The 18,428-nt window shown below is 47.1% G+C and overlaps 1 protein-coding gene across 2 annotated transcripts in view; it reads left to right on the top strand.

Moving 5' to 3' along the window:
• ADRA1A (adrenoceptor alpha 1A) overlaps positions 1-18,153 on the top strand; it is a 79,764-nt gene extending 61,611 nt beyond the window's left edge. For both annotated transcript variants that reach the window (XM_069946723.1, XM_069947540.1), the window contains exon 3: positions 17,271-18,153. In XM_069946723.1, coding sequence (XP_069802824.1) covers positions 17,271-17,785 — 515 coding nt within the window. In that variant the 3' untranslated portion in view covers positions 17,786-18,153. The remainder of the gene's footprint in view (positions 1-17,270) is intronic.
• Positions 18,154-18,428: the final 275 nt, after the last annotated feature.

The raw sequence follows: 18,428 nt of genomic DNA, 5'->3' as shown, positions 1-18,428 counted from the left end.
CTATAAAATGCTGGTCCCAAACTAGTGACACTGGTTATCTCTTGTAAAAATAGGACTGTAATATTTTGAGGCACCTTTCTCATAGCATTGACTTTTTTCAAAAGCTAAGGGAACACCTTGGTGCTTAAAAAAAAAAACAAAAAAAACAAGTGCACAATAAATCTTTTTACCTTCAGGAATGAGAATCCATGAGGTGCGGCTCAGGAAAGTGCTTTAACAAAGAAGGTGTAATACACCCAGTACAACTTGTCATATTTCAGAAAGTGCGCTATGTTCTTCCATTGACATTGCCGTGTAATTACATAGTGACACACCGCTCGGCTGTGAACCAATATCACTAAAAGTGCCTGTGTGTTCCAGTTTTCTTTTAAAAAACATAAACCAAAACCCTTTTCTTTAGGACTAAGGGGACTTTATATACGTTTGTGGTTGACCTCATTTTGGAGGCAGTCGGCGCTGAGCTTGGGCCGTGTTCTGCTCTCCTCCTTTCCCCACTCGGCTGTGACACACTGAATTACCTCAGAGCGTGAGAATGAGTTTATTCATGTGCATTTCAGGAGCTGCCATGAAAAGATCTCTCTTGAGCACTTGTTATTAATAGTGAAGTCAGGAAAGGTTTGATTCTTCTGTAACGCTATTTCCTTCACATGAAAGGCTCTGAGAGTCATTGATAAAGGAGAAAATGTAACATTACCCTTAACTCCTCTGCAGTTCTGCACCTTTATAGAATCTTAAACATAAGTTCTATAGAACTAATCAGAAAAATGAATACAAAAAGCCTTTATTTCCATACTGATCCCTGCTATAGCCTACTGGGAGAGTACAGGCAGTAGTGTAGGATGCCTATATACCCCGGATAGATGTATCAGAGGGTCTGTCAAACATCTCTCGGGCGTAGGTGGTAGTAGCAGGCATTGTAGCTCAACTTTCTTCACTTCAATAAGTATAATACCAAACACAGCCCAAGAACAACCCATCTTGGATATATACTTGATAGCCAATGTTGCTTTATTGATTGAATATATACAGAACCTATTGGTTTAGAATTCAGTTAAGCAATTGCAAGATGGAGTAATGAAAAATTCAGGATAGGGACATTTAACAGAGTCCGGGGGGGGGGGGGGGTTAGGGAATAAAAAAGAAGTTATAGTCACCTGTCCCGGTGTCCACACAAAGCTGCCTCCCACTCCTGGACCCCATCAGCTGTATTCTGAGCTCCCCTCCGGCTACGTCACAACCCACCTAACGGATGCTCTGCTCAGCCAGTCAGTGACTGGGTCAGGACACTGCTGCAGTCACTGATTGGCTGAGCGGGCTAAATCCCACCCATCTCTGACGTTAAACCCAGCTTGGGACATACCTGGAACCCAGGAGAAGAAGACAGGGGTGGAGTCCAGGAGCTCTGTGATGTGGCACAGCATGGGCACTGGGATCAGTAAGCATACCCCCGCCCCCTGCCCGTAATGATTTTTTGAAATATTAAAGCAAAAGTACCACTAGGATTACTCAATAAAGATTTCCATATAACCTGATCAGCTCTGTCACGCACGTTGGAACGGTGCCGTCCATTCCTCCCATCGTCACCCAGTTCTCAAGATCTCCTCTGGCTTGTAGATATGCAGATGTCTACTTTGGTGCACTGGAGGCCGACCCAGCAACCCCAGTGCACCAATATCTCCTCCAGGACAATAGACTTTATTCTGTCCTAGGGGAGGAGATATCAGTACACTAGGGCATTGGGCCTGCCTCCAGTGCACCAAACAAGACATTTGCATGTATACAAAGCAGAAGAGATCTCAGGAACCAACCGGCGATAGGAAGAATGGACGGCACTAGAGTAATTCTAGTGGTACATTCACTTTAAATATCATTATAGCATTTATCGATTGTAATTTTCTAGTCAAGTACCTACATTAGGCTTGGTTCTCACTGCCTTTTTGCAATAAATTTAATGTATCCATTTTTAATTGTTTAATTTTAACAGACAGAAAAACGTAGTCAACGCTATTTTTGTGTCCATTAAAAAAACACATCCGTTTCGATCTTTTTTATTTTATTTTATGAAAGTCAATGAAAAATCGCTATTGCATCCGTTTTTGCATCCGTTTTTTCCATAAAACGTAATATAATATGTTAAAGGGACTGCAAAAAACGCAGTGTGAACCCAGCCTTACTCCAACGTCACTTTGTGGGACACTGCATTTACACCTACACTATTTTGACAATTTTGTCACTTTGTCCAGACATTATATAAAATTTAAATAAATGGAAAAATCAGGCATTTTCTAGGGCTATTTGTGTAATTCTCAGTATTTTGCATATTGCACAAAAGAATGTAATTTTATGAATGTCCTGGGGGTGAGGCGTCGATTACCGAGCTCCAATTAGTATCCCTTAAGTGTAAAATAGCATAATGTCATAAGGGATTTTGTCAAAGATCACAATAGGGTTAGGGGAGATGATGAGAAAAATATATTGATGGTTATGATGGTAGATCTTACAAGAAACTTACTGAATAATTCATAAGGTGGCTAAACACTATGGATCCTTTAAGACATATCTGTCATTCCATTTGAAGTTGTCATATGTGTGTCCTTGAGTAATAACTCGATTTCTGACCACAATGTATCATGTATTTTTCAATGACAAGGTGATATGATCCCCTGCACCTTGACCTTGTGTCTGAATATTGTGATCAATCATCTGCCACATCACGAGCCATGAGAATTGGCAGCTTACCCCAATCCTCCTACACAGAGAGACACAACAGCAGGAGATTGTCTGGGACATCACATTCAGCAGGAGATATATATATATATATATATATATATATATATATATATATATGTGTGTGTGTGTGTGTGTGTGTGCAGCCTCTGCAGTGAAAAAATAGTATTACATGGCGAATGGTTGTCAATGTAAGGACACGTTGAAGGAATACTCCAGTGGGGAAGAATTTTTTTTTCAAATCAATTGGTGTCAGAAAGTGCCAGAGGTTTGTAATTCTTTTCTATTAAAAAATTCCAAGCTTTCAGTACTAATCAGCTGCTGTTTGTCCCGCAGGAAGTGATGTATTCTTCACAGTCTGACACAGTGCTCTCTGCTGCCACCTCTGTCCCTGTCAGGAACTGTTGAGAGCAGTAGCAAATCCCCATAGAAAACCTCTCCTGCTCTCCAGAATGAAAAGAATACACCACTTCTTGCAGGACATACAACAGTTGATAAGTACTGGAAGGCTGATAGTATGTGAGCCGGGAAGAAGTGCGGACATTGTGAAAAGCCCGTCGTTCTAATCTATTGGAATGTGCTTGATTTATGTCTGATACCTGACCTGAAATAAAGCATCTGTGTACTGTATATCTGGTGAGTGCCGCTGCTGTTTGCTACTGCTGCAGACTTACCAATGCTATTTGGCTGAGCACCGCTACATTGGACTGTTGGTGAGAGAGGTTCAGCGGTTGCCGGTGGTCCACCTGTATCTTATCTCTCATTGAACAAGCAGTAACTAGTTCTAGCTATATCTTGCAGAAAATACATAATACAACTAAGTGCTTTGTTTTGTTACTACTGTAGATTTGCTCATGCCTTGCTCTCGGTCTATTCTTCTATGTGAGGAAGACTCTATAGATTGCTTTATACTACGGTATATGTGTCTCCACTTGCATTGCTGAGCCCACTGAACACAGGCACTAGCACCGAATAGTTACTGCTGATGACGCCCCTGCTCCTCTTCTCCTTCGGCTGCAGCAGTAAAGAAACAGAGTGCAGGAATTCTGAGGATATCCTATACCAAGAAAGAAATATTTACACGTGCTTGAGGGTCTCATATTTTTAAAAGAACCAGCTAAGCTCCTCTGTCTGTGTTTGGAAAAGGACCCTGTCATTTGAAAGGGAGAGGATTGATGGACTCGGCATTTTCCATAAACTCTCCCTGCCTGGGTATTAGTTATACTCACTTCCATAGGGAGACGGGTGATAAAAGTCACTATAATGAAAGCAGATCTGAAGTGTTTGCTGTAGTCTCCACCAGATTAGTCTACCACGTATAAACCGTTTACATTATCTCAATAGAGGTGACGTGCCCCGGGAGGCTGGACTGATCAATATAAACCTAATTTTCGGTATGCCATTGTACACATTACTTTACCTTTATGTGTGCTGAATGTATATGAAGGTTAAATTGTGTTATCCTGTTACATCTGGGAACCATTTATCTCATTTTAAATATTTTTATCGAACTATAATTTATGATACTTATTGACCGTTACCATTGGATAGTAGTTGTGATTATAGTAGGAACCAACATTCTGTACACTGCTTGTGTGGGTTAATATTGGCTTTTGGGCTTATTGGTGTAAATCCAAATATAGTGTTCTAGAGGTATAATTTTTCCAATAGTTTTTCAAACTGATCATCTATCCAAAGGGTCAACAGTCACTGATTGGCAGTTTGCTGACACCCAACACCCCTGCTGATCAGCTAATCTGGGGACATGAACAACACAGTGAACGGGCCAAAAGCAGATCCATCCATTGTATAGCGGTGCAAACGTGTAAATGCAGCTCAGCTCCCACAGGTGAATGGCAGCAGTAACCAGGTCCAACTACTACTCCGGTCTGTTCACTGTATAGGGCCCTGAACAGCTGATCAGCAGAGGTCCCAGATGTCAGCAAACTGCCAATCAATGACTGACAACCTATTCTGTCGACAGGTCATTGCTTGGAAAACTCCTTAATAAAATTACTTTAAAATAGGACTTTGGTTATTATTCTATAAATCTTCCCACAACTTTATGGTGCCTTCCTTAAGGAATAGCTCTACCCCTTCAATCCCACCACCCAGGCCTCCTTGTAGCCAGCCTTCACCCTGCTGTGTACCGAAGACTGGTAAGAACCCTCAAGTAGCTGTAGCTCTCTACTTCGGGAGAAGCTCACTGTATTGACCTACACGAAAGAAAGTTCAAAAATATAGCTTCCTGTGCTCACTATTTTATCATATATATGAAACATATATATAACATTCACACACATCTGAGTAACAATAATATTAGTGGCTCCTTTTATAAACTTTACTACTTAAGAAGCTTTGGCGAGCTAACAATTCCTAACAGTGGAGTCTCTGTTGCTTTTGCTTTGGATCCCCCCCAACTTACGGATGTTTTGAATGAACTTGTTGTTAAGAGTTACTTGGCTTCAGCCATATAAGTGGGAGGCAACAGCTGTAAGGTGAAAAGTTAGACATGGACCGCACCTCTCAAGACAAAGACAAACTTACAGATAAGGGATAGTCAAGTCAAACTCAACAGGCAGCAAGGTACTCAGTCAAGTCCAAAGAGTAGTCACAAAGTATATAGAAGCATTGAGCATGCTAGAAATTGTACTTTAACAGCCAGTGAGGGTTAACAGACCAAGGGAACGTTATATAGGAGGTCAGAAGTCTGGTCCACAATGAGATTGGAGCAGCCCCCTGATCTCCAAAATACAGGCACCTGTAACACAGCACACTGACTGGCAGGGAGACCTGCCAGTCAACCCAGTAACCAAAGAAGATTTAAATCTCCCACCAAGTGATGCGGACCCGCAGCACCCCGTGTTGCCAGGGACGCGGCCCGGTTTCCATGATGCTACCCAGCTGGGAGCGCCACCTGAAGGGTTTGGAGCGCACTCCTGCTCATTATGAAGCTGCCAGAGCGTGCTCCAAGAGATCCGGGGCACCCAAGGCTGCACTCCAGCCAAAGACCATGCTCCTTTTTTTTTTTGGACCCAGTGGAAAAGTGTAAAAAAGGTGTCATATAAGTTTTTTTGTGCAAATTCTGGTGCATTTTCAACAATAAACTTGAGTCGTAGTTTACAGCTAATGGCAGCAAACAAGGGCAGGAAAGGGGACACCTGTGGCACAATCAGTGCCTATATCATTTATAGGCAGACAGGACTACATACTATATTCTGTTCATGTTAGTAGTGTTAGATAGTGTAATGGCATATATGTAAAAAATAAAATTGGTAAACTCGTGTTTTACAATCCATCTACTTTATTAAAAAATAAATCCCAAGACACCAAATAATGTAGACTTTGTGTCATCCTAAGAACAAAAAAAAAATTCTTGTGGTTATCTAGGGGTTAACAAAATGTACACAAAAAAATGGCAAAAATAAAGAAAAAATAACTGTGTGTTTTTATATACTCTGGTTGGTGCCTGTGCTCACATAGTGCCAAGCATTGCCTATCGACTTTTATCTTAACCATCTACTAAATAAATGGCCTGTCACTAGGAGCTTTAAGTGCTTACACAATCTTGGAAATCCACAAACTTGTATATTTCTTGAGATATTTTGTCCTGCCAGTTATCGCTTCCTGAAAGTTGATAAAAACACTTTTTTAGAGTCTTTATACTGACATTTACAATAACCTTCCTTATCTACACCTCCAACAGGCCCGGACTGGTAATCTGGCAGGGCGGGCAAATGCCCGCTGGGCTGGCCAGATTACCAGTCCGTGGGCCGCCCGGGCTGGATAATGGAAAAAAAAAAAAAAAAAGATCACCGCTGCGGCCCGCTCACCTCGGCCCGGCTTGCCCGCCCCTGCCCGCTACTGACGTGCTCCTCCAATCTAATCAACGTGGGGCCGATGCGGCCGGCCGCAGCGGCCCCTCGTTAGTTGAAGGAGCACGTCAGGAGCGGGCAGGGGCGGGCAAGCCGGGCCGAGGTGAGCGGGCTGTGGTGGCGGGAGGGGGCTGCGGTGGTGTGTCTCCGCCCCTCCTGATCCCCCCCAGGTGCCTAGGCCGCAGACGTGCCGCGCACGCAGGCACGTCTGCAGGCACCTACATCACCAGGCCCCCAGCGGCTGACGTCACTTCCCTGACGCGCCGCTGAGGACCTGGAGGACAGAGAGGAGAGGGGTCGCTGCCGCCGCCACCGCAAGATGAAACAGCAGCAGTGGACGTGGACCGAAGATCCAAGCTGAGGAAGAAGCTGCTGGGGAGCGAGGTGAGGTGAGAATGTTTTTTTTTTCTTTAACCCCTTCACATGTGGCCACACAGCGGGAGGGGGGAGGCACGCAGAGGGGGCTATTCTATGGGGGTGTGTGTGCAAGGGGGCTATTCTATAGAGGGGGGGAGGGGGCTATTCTATTTAGGGGGGTGCAGGGGGGCTATTCTATTTAGGGGGGGAGGGGGGGGCTATTCTATTTAGGGTGGTGCAGGGGGGCTATTCTATTTAGGGGGATGCAGGGGGGCTATTCTATTTAGGGTGGTGCAGGGGGGCTATTCTATTTAGGGGGATGCAGGGGGGCTATTCTATTTAGGGGGTGTGCAGGGGGGCTATTCTATTTAGGGGGATGCAGGGGGGCTATTCTATTTAGGGGGTGTGCAGGGGGGCTATTCTATTTAGGGGGTGTGCAGGGGGCTATTCTATTTAGGGGGGGAGGGGGGGCTATTCTATTTAGGGTGGTGCAGGGGGGCTATTCTATTTAGGGGGGGAGGGGGGCTATTCTATTTAGTGTGTGTGCAGGGGGGCTATTCTATTTAGGGGGTGTGCAGGGGGGCTATTCTATTTAGGGGGTGTGCAGGGGGGCTATTCTATTTAGGGGGTGTGCAGGGGGGCTATTCTATTTAGGGGGTGTGCAGGGGGTCTATTCTATTTAGGGGGTGTGCAGGGGGTCTATTCTATTTAGGGGGTGTGCAGGGGGTCTATTCTATTTAGGGTGTATGTGCAGGGGGTCTATTCTATTTAGGGGGTGTGTGCAGGGGGTCTATTCTATTTAGGGGGTGTGTGCAGGGGGTCTATTCTATTTAGGGGGTGTGTGCAGGGGGTCTATTCTATTTAGGGTGTGTGTGCAGGGGGTCTATTCTATTTAGGGGGTGTGTGCAGGGGGTCTATTCTATTTAGGGGGTGTGCAGGGGGTCTATTCTATTTAGGGGGTGTGCGTGCAGGGGGTCTATTCTATTTAGGGTGTGTGTGCAGGGGGTCTATTCTATTTAGGGGGTGTGCAGGGGGTCTATTCTATTTAGGGTGTGTGTGCAGGGGGTCTATTCTATTTAGGGGGTGTGCAGGGGGTCTATTCTATTTAGGGGGTGTGCAGGGGGTCTATTCTATTTAGGGGGTGTGCAGGGGGTCTATTCTATTTAGGGGGTGTGCAGGGGGTCTATTCTATTTAGGGGGTGTGCAGGGGGTCTATTCTATTTAGGGGGTGTGCAGGGGGTCTATTCTATTTAGGGGGTGTGCAGGGGGGCTATTCTATTTAGGGGGGGGAGGGGGGGCTATTCTATTTAGGGTGGTGCAGGGGGGCAATTCTATTTAGGGGGATGCAGGGGGGCTATTCTATTTAGGGGGTGTGCAGGGGGGCTATTCTATTTAGGGGGTGTGCAGGGGGTCTATTCTATTTAGGGGGTGTGCAGGGGGTCTATTCTATTTAGGGGGGTGCTTGGGGGCTATTCTATTGAGGGGTGCGTGTGCAGGGGGGCTATTCTATTTAGGGGGGTGCAGGGGGCTATTCTATTGAGGGGTGTGTGTGCAGGGGGCTATTCTATTGAGGGGGATGTGCAGGGGGGCTATTCTATTGAGGGGTGTGTGTGCAGGGGGGCTATTCTATTGAGGGGGGGTGCAGGGGGCTATTCTATTTAGGGGGTGCAGGGGGGCTATTCTATATGGGGGGGATGTGGGGGGCTATTCTATATGGGGGGATGTACAGCGGGGGGGGGGGGCTATTCTATATGGGGGGGATGTACAGCGGGGGGGGGGGGGGCTATTCTATATGGGGTTATGCAGGGGGAGCTATTCTATATGGGGGGATGTATAGATGAGGATGTTGCTGGAGCATGAAGCCTAAAATGTCTGTCTGACAGATCCCGTGGAGAGGAGTCATGGCCAGAGAAGCCTTCATGATGGCCGGAGCCAGATGGAGAAGAAAAGGAAAAGTGGACGTCTGGTCATGCAGAGAAGACGCCTACTGTGAGTGACAGGATGTAACTGCACTATAATCACTTATAATGTCTGCAAAACCTTTACACAGCTGGGATCTACCTCAGTATCAGGGGTGTCACACTCCGGCCCTCCAGGTGTTGCAAAACTACAATTCCCGTCATGCTTTAGCTGTCCAGGCATGATGGGGATTGTAGTTTTGTAACAGCTGGAGGGACGAAGTGTGACACCTGTGTTGTATGGTCACTGCTTTGGGAGAATATTGGTGTTTATATGATGGCTGTTATTTGGTGACAGTATAGTGGTATTATCCAGTCACTGTATGGTGAGAGTAGTGGGCATGGTGTGATGGTATAGTGGTATTATCCAGTCACCGTGGGCATGGTTTGATGGTATTACTCGTCCTGTGTATTCTGGTATTATTGGTAATATTAGTGTTGTATATAGTGGATTGTATTCAGTCACAGTGTAGCGGTATTAGTCATTATGTGGTGATTATGGCCGTGCTCATGGTGTGGTGATATTATTTGTTACTTATATACTGGTAGTATAGGAAATATTGGTGGGTTTGCTTAGTAACAGTATGGCAGTAATGTGTACAGTATGGGGATAATATTTGCTTACTTATGTTAATACCTATGACAGTATTATCATGCACAGAAAATTCTTACCTATGTTACCCTTATATATCCTAAAATTTGTCCTGGGACCCTACTTATAGATAGATAGATAGATAGATAGATAGATAGATAGATAGATAGATAGATAGATAGGAGATAGATAGATAGATAGATAGATAGGAGATAGATAGATAGATAGATAGATAGATAGATAGATAGATAGATAGATAGATAGGAGATAGATAGATAGATAGATAGATAGATAGATAGATAGATAGATAGGAGATGGATAGATAGATAGATAGATAGATAGATAGATAGATAGATAGATAGGAGATAGATAGATAGATAGATAGATAGATAGATAGATAGATAGATAGATAGATAGGAGATGGATAGATATCCAGTAGGAAATAGAAAGATAGATATCCAGTAGGAAATATCTATCTAGCACCTCATTACGTATCTTTGATTACACATGAGATCACAACCAGCAGACACATTTTAATAATTAAAACCTTACTACTTATACCGCCATTATATGGAGTGCAGATATAGTCAGGATAAAAGGGATTTAAAAAATATAGTAACTTTTGTCCAAAATCAGCACCACCCTGTCCTCAGACTGTGTATGGTTATTACAACTTGGCTCCATTCACTTCAATGGAACTGAGCTGCAATACCTCACACAAACTGAAGAAGAGTGTGGCGCTGTTTCTGGAAGAAGGTGGCCATGTTTTTCCCCTTTAAAGGAAAACTAGGAGGTCCATACCAGGTCTAGGGCTGTAAATCTCAGCTTACAGGTGTGAGGGAGATATCACTGACAGGACCTTTAGTCCAGTGTAAACTTATATAATTGTCCTTTTCATTTCCAACTAAAGTCCATCAGTCAGAGCAGGAAGGGACGGGGGCAGAAGGTGCTGCTGTGGCTCCACCGCTGTGACACTTCAGGGGTAATGAAAAGAATGGTTACAGAGGTTTACACTGGACTAAAGATCCAGTCCCTGACCTGTACGCTGGGTTCTACAGCCGTGTACCTGGTATAGATACCACAGGTTCCCTTTAAGGGCACGTTCATACCTAATCAAATGCGGATTTGATGCTTCTGATTTAATCAGTTGAAATAAATGCATAAATATGCCGCATCAAATCCGCAGCAGATTATGTTATAGGATTATTTTTAGGTGCTGATGGTGGAGTTCACATGCTTAAGGGAGTAGTGGGGACACAGCTAAATGAAGCAGAATTTGCTACAGCGCGTATTTTACACCGCTATCCATGATATATAGGGAAGGATATGGTATGTGGGCTGCTGGGGTTTGATTGCCAGGGCTGACTTTAAGTCCCAGTTTGTGTGGATGTTCAATGGGTGGTGACGTAAGGCTTTCCGTTTGAATAGATAAAAAGCCACAACAAATAATCCTACAATGCAATATTTGATAAATGATTGGTTAAATAACAAAAAAAATGGACATCATCTAAAAGTAAATACTCTTGAGTAGTGATGAGCCAATAGTGAAATATTCGAATATTCGATATTCGTACGAATATCTCCCGAATATTCGATCGAATATTCGATCCCATTAAAGTCTATGGGAACAAGTATTCGATTATTGAAAAACATCTATTCGACCACTTGGAGGTAAAAACCGGAAGCTGGGGGATTTGAACGCTTATCAAATATTTATCGAATATTCTGCAAACTATTCGATAATATTCGATAGATCGAATACCTTACTATTTGATCTAATATCTATTCGATCGAACAGTATTCGCTCATCACTACTCTTGAAGTATAACTGCTGTAATAAACAGAAACCATACTAAAGTGATCAAATATTATAGGAATTATAAAGTTCTCAATAGGTCACACCTTGATAATGAATATTATAGTGTTGATCAGTAATTTTTTTTCATGTTTCATACTTTGTTTTATGTTGGTGTATCTGGACTTTTGCAATGTAGCGGACAATGCAGGCAGTAACATTATATGTTTTATCTATACATGCATAGTAGATAACAAAAAATGCTAAATGTAAGGTCTCAGATGTGATCATCCACTTAGTAGAATAACAGGATTGCCTAGCACAAGGCATGTGACCTCTGTTGGCAATTTATTTGTTGAATTGTATTTTGTCATAAGCGATCCCATCCATTATGAAATGTCACCTGGGTCAAGTCAAGAAATTGCTGTATGAAGACCATAGAAATGCAGATTAAATTGTGTTTGGAGAGCTATATTTGGATTGTTGTAGATGTGCGGGGTCAGATCAATAGAAAGCTTGTAGCTTGTGTGTGTGTTGTGTGTGAATGAACATATATATTCTCCCTAGTTGTGGAATACAGGCTGCACTGCCCTCTACAGTCTTCCCAGTTGGTGAATACAGGCTGCACTGCCCTCTACAGTCTTCCCAGTTGGTGAATACAGGCTGCACTGCCCTCTACAGTCTTCCCAGTTGGTGAATACAGGCCACAGTGCCCTCTACAGTCTTCCCAGTTGGCGAATACAGGCCACCGTGCCCTCTACAGTCTTCCCAGTTGGTGAATACAGGCCACCGTGCCCTCTACAGTCTTCTCAATTGGTGAATACAGGCCACAGTGCCCTCTACAGTCTCCCTTGTTTGTGAATACAGGCCACAGTGCCCTCTACAGTCTTCCCAGTTGGTGAATACAGGCCACTGTGCCCTCTATAGTCTTCTCAATTGGTGAATACAGGCCACAGTGCCCTCTACAGTCTCCCTTGTTTGTGAATACAGGCCACAGTGCCCTCTACACTCTCCCCAGTTGGTGAATAAGGCCACAGTGCCCTCTACACTCTCCCTAGTTGGTGAATACAGGCCACAGTGCCCTCTACAGTCTCCCTAGTTAGTGAATAAGGCCACAGTGCTCTCTACAGTCTCCCAAGTTGGTGAATACAGGCCACAGTGCCCTCTACAGTCTCCCCAGTTGGTGACTACAAGCCACAGTGCCCTCTACAGTCTCCCCAGTTGGTGACTACAAGCCACAGTGCCCTCTACAGTCTCCCCAGTTGGTGACTACAAGCCACAGTGCCCTCTACAGTCTCCCCAGTTGGTGACTACAAGCCACAGTGCCCTCTACAGTCTCCCCAGTTGGTGACTACAAGCCACAGTGCCCTCTACAGTCTCCCCTGTTGGTGAATACAAGCCACAGTGCTCTCTACAGTCTCCCAAGTTGGTGAATACAGGCCACAGTGCCCTCTACAGTCTTCCCAGTTGATAAATACAAGCCACAGTGCCCTCTACAGTTCTCCCAGTTGGTGAATACAGGGCACCGTGCCCTCTACAGTCTTCCCAATTGGTGTATACAGGCCACAGTGCCCTCTACAGTCTCCCTTGTTTGTGAATACAGGCAACAGTGCCCTCTACAGTCTCCCTTGCTTGTGAATACAGGCCACAGTGCCCTCTACAGTCTCCCTAGTTGGTGAATACAGGTCACAGTGCCCTCTACAGTCTCCCCAGTTGGTGACTACAAGCCACAGTGCCCTCTACACTCTCCCCAGTTGGTGAATACAGGCCACAGTGCCCTCTACAGTCTCCCCAGTTGGTGAATACAAGCCACAGTGCCCTCTACAGGCTCCCCAGTTGGTGAATACAGGCAACAGTGCCCTCTACAGTCTCCCCAGTTGGTGAATACAGGCCACAGTGCCCTCTACACTCTCCCCAGTTGGTGACTACAAGCCACAGTGCCAGGGGCGTAACTAGAAATGGCTGGGCCCCATAGCAAACTTTTGATTGGGGCCCCCCCCCCCTCTCGATCGACCACTATGCCATCAACACACTCAGCTCTACACAGGTCCTGTACACCATATAAATTACAGTACAGTTACATCAGGTGACTTACAGGAGACGTCTTCTCTGATCGGAGTTCTTCCCTTTTCATTTTCTTTTCCATCTGTCCTGGGCCGTTATGAGAACTTCTCCGGGCCACGAATCCACAGAATCTGCCAGACAGACATATTAGGCTCCACACTCTGTCACCATCCTCATCTCTAACAACTGCACATCTGTATTGGCCCCTTTACACCCACATTTAGTGGGTAGGCTGACTCTATGTGATCCCATTTTAGTATATGGCCCTCCTCTCTGTCGCCCCTCCTTATAGATAGCTTCCTTATGTTGCCCCCCTCCGCTGTCCCCCTTATAGATGCCCCCCCATGTTGTCTCCTTATAGATGGTCCCCTATGTTGCCCCCCCTATAGATGGCCCCCTCTTCCCTTATATTGTCCCCTTATAGATGGCCCCCTTTCCCCCTTTATTGTCCTCTTATAGATGTTCCCCTCTCCCCCAATGTTGTACGTTTATATCCCCCTCTCCCCCTATGTTGTCCCCCTCTCCCCCTATGTTCTCCCCTTATAGATGGCCTGCTCTCCCCCTATGGTGTCCCCCCCTTATAGATGGCCCTTCCCCCCCCCTTCCTTATAGATGCCCCCCTCCCCCCCCCCTTCCTTACAGATGTCCCCCTCCCCCCCTTCCTTATAGATGGTCTCTCTCTCCCCCCTCCCTTATAGATGCCCCCCTCTCCCCCCCTTCCTTATAGATGCCCCCCTCTCCCCCCCCTTCCTTATAGATGCCCCCCTCTCCCCCCTTCCTTATAGATGCCCCCTTCTCCTCTCCCCCCCTTCCTTATAGATGCCCCCTTCTCTTCTCCCCCTTCCTTATAGATGCCCCCTCCTCTTCTCCCCCCTTCCTTATAGATGCCCCCTCCTCTTCTCCCCCCTTCCTTATAGATGCCCCCTCCTCTTCTCCCCCCCTTCCTTATAGATGCCCCCTCCTCTTCCCCCCCCCTTCCTTATAGATGCCCCCTTCTCTCCCCCCCCTTCCTTATAGATGCCCCCTTCTCTTCTCCCCCCTTCCTTATAGATGCCCCCTTCTCTCCCCCCCCTTCCTTATAGATGCCCCCTTCTCTTCTCCCCCCTTCCTTATAGATGCCCCCTCCTCTTCTCCCCCCTTCCTTATAGATGCCCCCTCCTCTTCTCCCCCCCTTCCTTATAGATGCCCATGCCCCCTTCTCTTCTCCCCTCCCCCCTTCCTTATAGATGCCCCCTCCTCTTCTCCCCCCCCCTTCCTTATAGATGCCCCCTTCTCTCCTCCCCCCTTCCTTATAGATGCCCCCTTCCCCCCCCCCTTATAGATGCCCCCTTCTCTTCTCCCCCCTTCCTTATAGATGCCCCCTCCTCTTCTCCCCCCTTCCTTATAGATGCCCATGCCCCCTTCTCTTCTCCCCTCCCCCCTTCCTTATAGATGCCCCCTCCTCTTCTCCCCCCCCCTTCCTTATAGATGCCCCCTTCTCTCCTCCCCCCTTCCTTATAGATGCCCCCTTCCCCCCCCCCTTATAGATGCCCCCTTCTCTTCTCCCCCCTTCCTTATAGATGCCCCCTCCTCTTCTCCCCCCCTTCCTTATAGATGCCCATGCCCCCTTCTCTTCTCCCCTCCCCCCTTCCTTATAGATGCCCCCTCCTCTTCTCCCCCCCTTCCTTATAGATGCCCCCCTTCTCTCCTCCCCCCTTCCTTATAGATGCCCCCTTCTCTCCTCCCCCCTTCCTTATAGATGCCCCCTTCTCCCCCTTCCTTATAGATGCCCCCTTCTCCCCCCCCTTATAGATGCCCCCTTCTCCCCCCCCCTTATAGATGCCCCCTTCTCTTCTCCCCTCCCCCCTTCCTTATAGATGCCCCCTCCTCTTCTCCCCCCCCCTTCCTTATAGATGCCCCCTTCTCCCCCCCCCCTTATAGATGCCCCCTTCTCTTCTCCCCCCTTCCTTATAGATGCCCCCTCCTCTTCTCCCCCCCTTCCTTATAGATGCCCATGCCCCCTTCTCTTCTCCCCTCCCCCCTTCCTTATAGATGCCCCCTCCTCTTCTCCCCCCCCTTCCTTATAGATGCCCCCTTCTCTCCTCCCCCCTTCCTTATAGATGCCCCCTTCCTTATAGATGCCCCCTTCTCCCCCCCTTATAGATGCCCCCTTCTCCCCCCCTTATAGATGCCCCCTTCTCCCCCCCCTATAGATGCCCCCTTCTCCCCCCCCCTTATAGATGCCCCCTTCTCTTCTCCCCTCCCCCCTTCCTTATAGATGCCCCCTCCTCTTCTCCCCCCCCTTCCTTATAGATGCCCCCTTCTCTTCTCCCCTCCCCCCTTCCTTATAGATGCCCCCTCCTCTTCTCCCCCCTTCCTTATAGATGCCCCCTTCTCTCCTCCCCCCCCTTATAGATGCCCCCTTCTCCCCCCCCCCTTATAGATGCCCCCTTCCCCCCCCCCCTTATAGATGCCCCCTTCTCTCCTCCCCCCCCTTATAGATGCCCCCTTCTCCCCCCCCCTTATAGATGCCCCCCTTCTCCCCCCCCCTTATAGATGCCCCCTTCTCCCCCCCCCTTATAGATGCCCCCTTCTCCCCCCCCCCTTATAGATGCCCCCTTCTCCCCTCCCCTTATAGATGCCCCTTCCCCCCCCCCCCCGAGAAAAGCAAGTTTAAAAAAAAAGAAAAAAACTCACCTAACAACACGCTCCCCCGTCGAGCCTTCTTCCTGTCACCCCCTGTCTGATACGCGGCTGCCGTCTGATGCCGCGTCCTAGCCCCGGCAGCACGCGTATCAGAGAGTTCTGTGTGGGCCTGTAGCCGCGACTTCCGGCACACGTCTCTGTGCCGGAAGTCGGGGCCGCAGCACAAGCCTACACAGAACTCTATGATACGCGCGCTGCCGGGGCTAGGACGCGGCATCAGACGGCAGCCGCGTATCAGACGGTGGGTGACAGGAGCGCTGTGGACCGGTCCCGTGCTCCTCCTGGCCCAGTGACTCCTTTTCCCTATGGTTGGGGAAAGGAGTCTCCGGGTCGGGAGGAGCACGGGACCGGCCCCCGGCTACAGCACCCGGGAGGCATGCTCAGCCGCCGGGTGCTGCAGGATATGTCAGCTCCAGGGGCCCGCGTCACGGGCCCCTGATGCGGCGGGGCCCCGTAGCAGCCGCTACGGCTGCTACGGCGGTAGTTCCGCCAGTGCACAGTGCCCTCTACAGTCTCCCCAGTTGGTGACTACAAGCCACAGTGCCCTCTACAGGCTCCCTAGTTGGTGAATACAAGCCACAGTGCCCTCTACAGGCTCCCCAGTTGGTGAATACAAGCCACAGTGCCCTCTACAGGCTCCCCAGTTGGTGAATACAAGCCACAGTGCCCTCTACAGTCTTAACAATTACCATATTTTTCAGACTATAAGATGCACCAGACTATAAGACATTCCCCTGGTTTAAACAAATAAGGGTGGGTTCACACATAACATATCCGCAGCGCCCGTTTCTGAATTCACCAGAAATGAAGATCCTCTGGCTGGTACTGCAGTTCCGGATGGGATGATCTTCCGGCCAGGTCACAGAACGGCGGGTGTTATACGCTATGTAAACATGACCACATATCTTAAGAGGACATACATTATACATACACAACTCTGCTTCATCAACATACACATACATATAAACACCTATGCTACACATACACACGGTTCTACAAATACATAGACATCTCAGCTACACATATACACACAGAGCTGTTAAACACATACACACACCCAGCTGTGCTATGCCAACATACACACAGCTCTGCTATACACACATACATATTTCAAGGTTTCATGGAGTAAAAGAAAAAAAATCCCTTAATTCAGTAAATGCATGTACTTTTATTTATTGTTATGTAGTAATGCTAATTATATTTTGCTTATTTTACAGGCGCCTTGTACCCCCCAGCCAAACCATCTGTAACTATCTTCAAAATAACTTTTTGGCTGGGTTACTTTAACAGCTGCATTAACCCAGTCATCTACCCCTGTTCCAGCCGTGAGTTTAGGAAGGCCTTCCAGAACATTCTGCATGGCCGCTGCTCTAATAGGAGACAGGCTTCGAGTAAGTACCTATCAGGATACACCCTGAGCAGCCCTATGCACCGCAGTCCAGAGGAGCAAAGAGATGTGGTGAGGATCCCAGTGGGTTCTGGAGAGACATTTTATAAGATCACAAAGTCTGAAGGAGTCTGTGAATGGAAATACTTTTCTCCAGTACCTAGCCCGTCCTCTCCATATGGGCCACCAAAGGACTTCTCCAACTGTTCAACGGCCAGGGTGAGCAGCAAGTCGATTTTAAGGACCTGCTGTTGCATCGGCACAGAACAAATCCGCACGTGCCATAACATTCCGACGATAAAAATCCATAAGATCTCTACGGGTGAAAACGGAGAACCCGTCTAAGTATGGTAGGACAAAACTAAGACTCCTAGACATGTGCTGCATGTGGAATGGAAGTGACCACGCGTTTCTGTGCATCATGAATGTGCACGTTCACAGGTTCGATTCCTGACAGCACCATTTACATTCCATTGTATCTGAGCCGCATTTTTATCCCTTTTTTATCTCAACATTTTGAACCTCGTCTCTTGATGAACAATGCTGCTATGACTGCACCTCGGATGTGGATGCATGGAATAAAAACTTGCTTAAAAAAAACAAACCTCCATGGTGCTATGTAAATCCAAAATAAAGTCATCTGGAAATGGCGTCTGAAACTAACTGTACTATTTCTATCCATTGAAGGGGGGAAGTGACATGTGCTGCGCACTCAGGTGGAGAACGTCCAGACCTAGCTTTGGATGGTTACGTCTCCATCTGCATTCACTTGCAATAAACACAATCACTAACAATAGTGTCATTGGTTATTTCAGCCAAGTTTGTGTATTCTCAGCCTCCCATGGTTGTAATTAGGAGTAGCTGCTCGGAGATGTTAGAGAGACATTACAGTTCATCATTTAGACACTTGCCTATATATGAAGGAGCACAAAGCACGAGGCTGTCTATTTCCATAAAACTGTCTTTCTGAAAAGGGCAAAAGCAGCCG

The sequence above is a fragment of the Dendropsophus ebraccatus genome, chromosome 1, assembly GCF_027789765.1.
Source record: "Dendropsophus ebraccatus isolate aDenEbr1 chromosome 1, aDenEbr1.pat, whole genome shotgun sequence".
Taxonomy (NCBI): domain Eukaryota; kingdom Metazoa; phylum Chordata; class Amphibia; order Anura; family Hylidae; genus Dendropsophus; species Dendropsophus ebraccatus.
The sequence above is the reverse complement of the archived record's forward strand: the minus strand, read 5'-3'. Positions and strand labels throughout refer to the sequence as shown.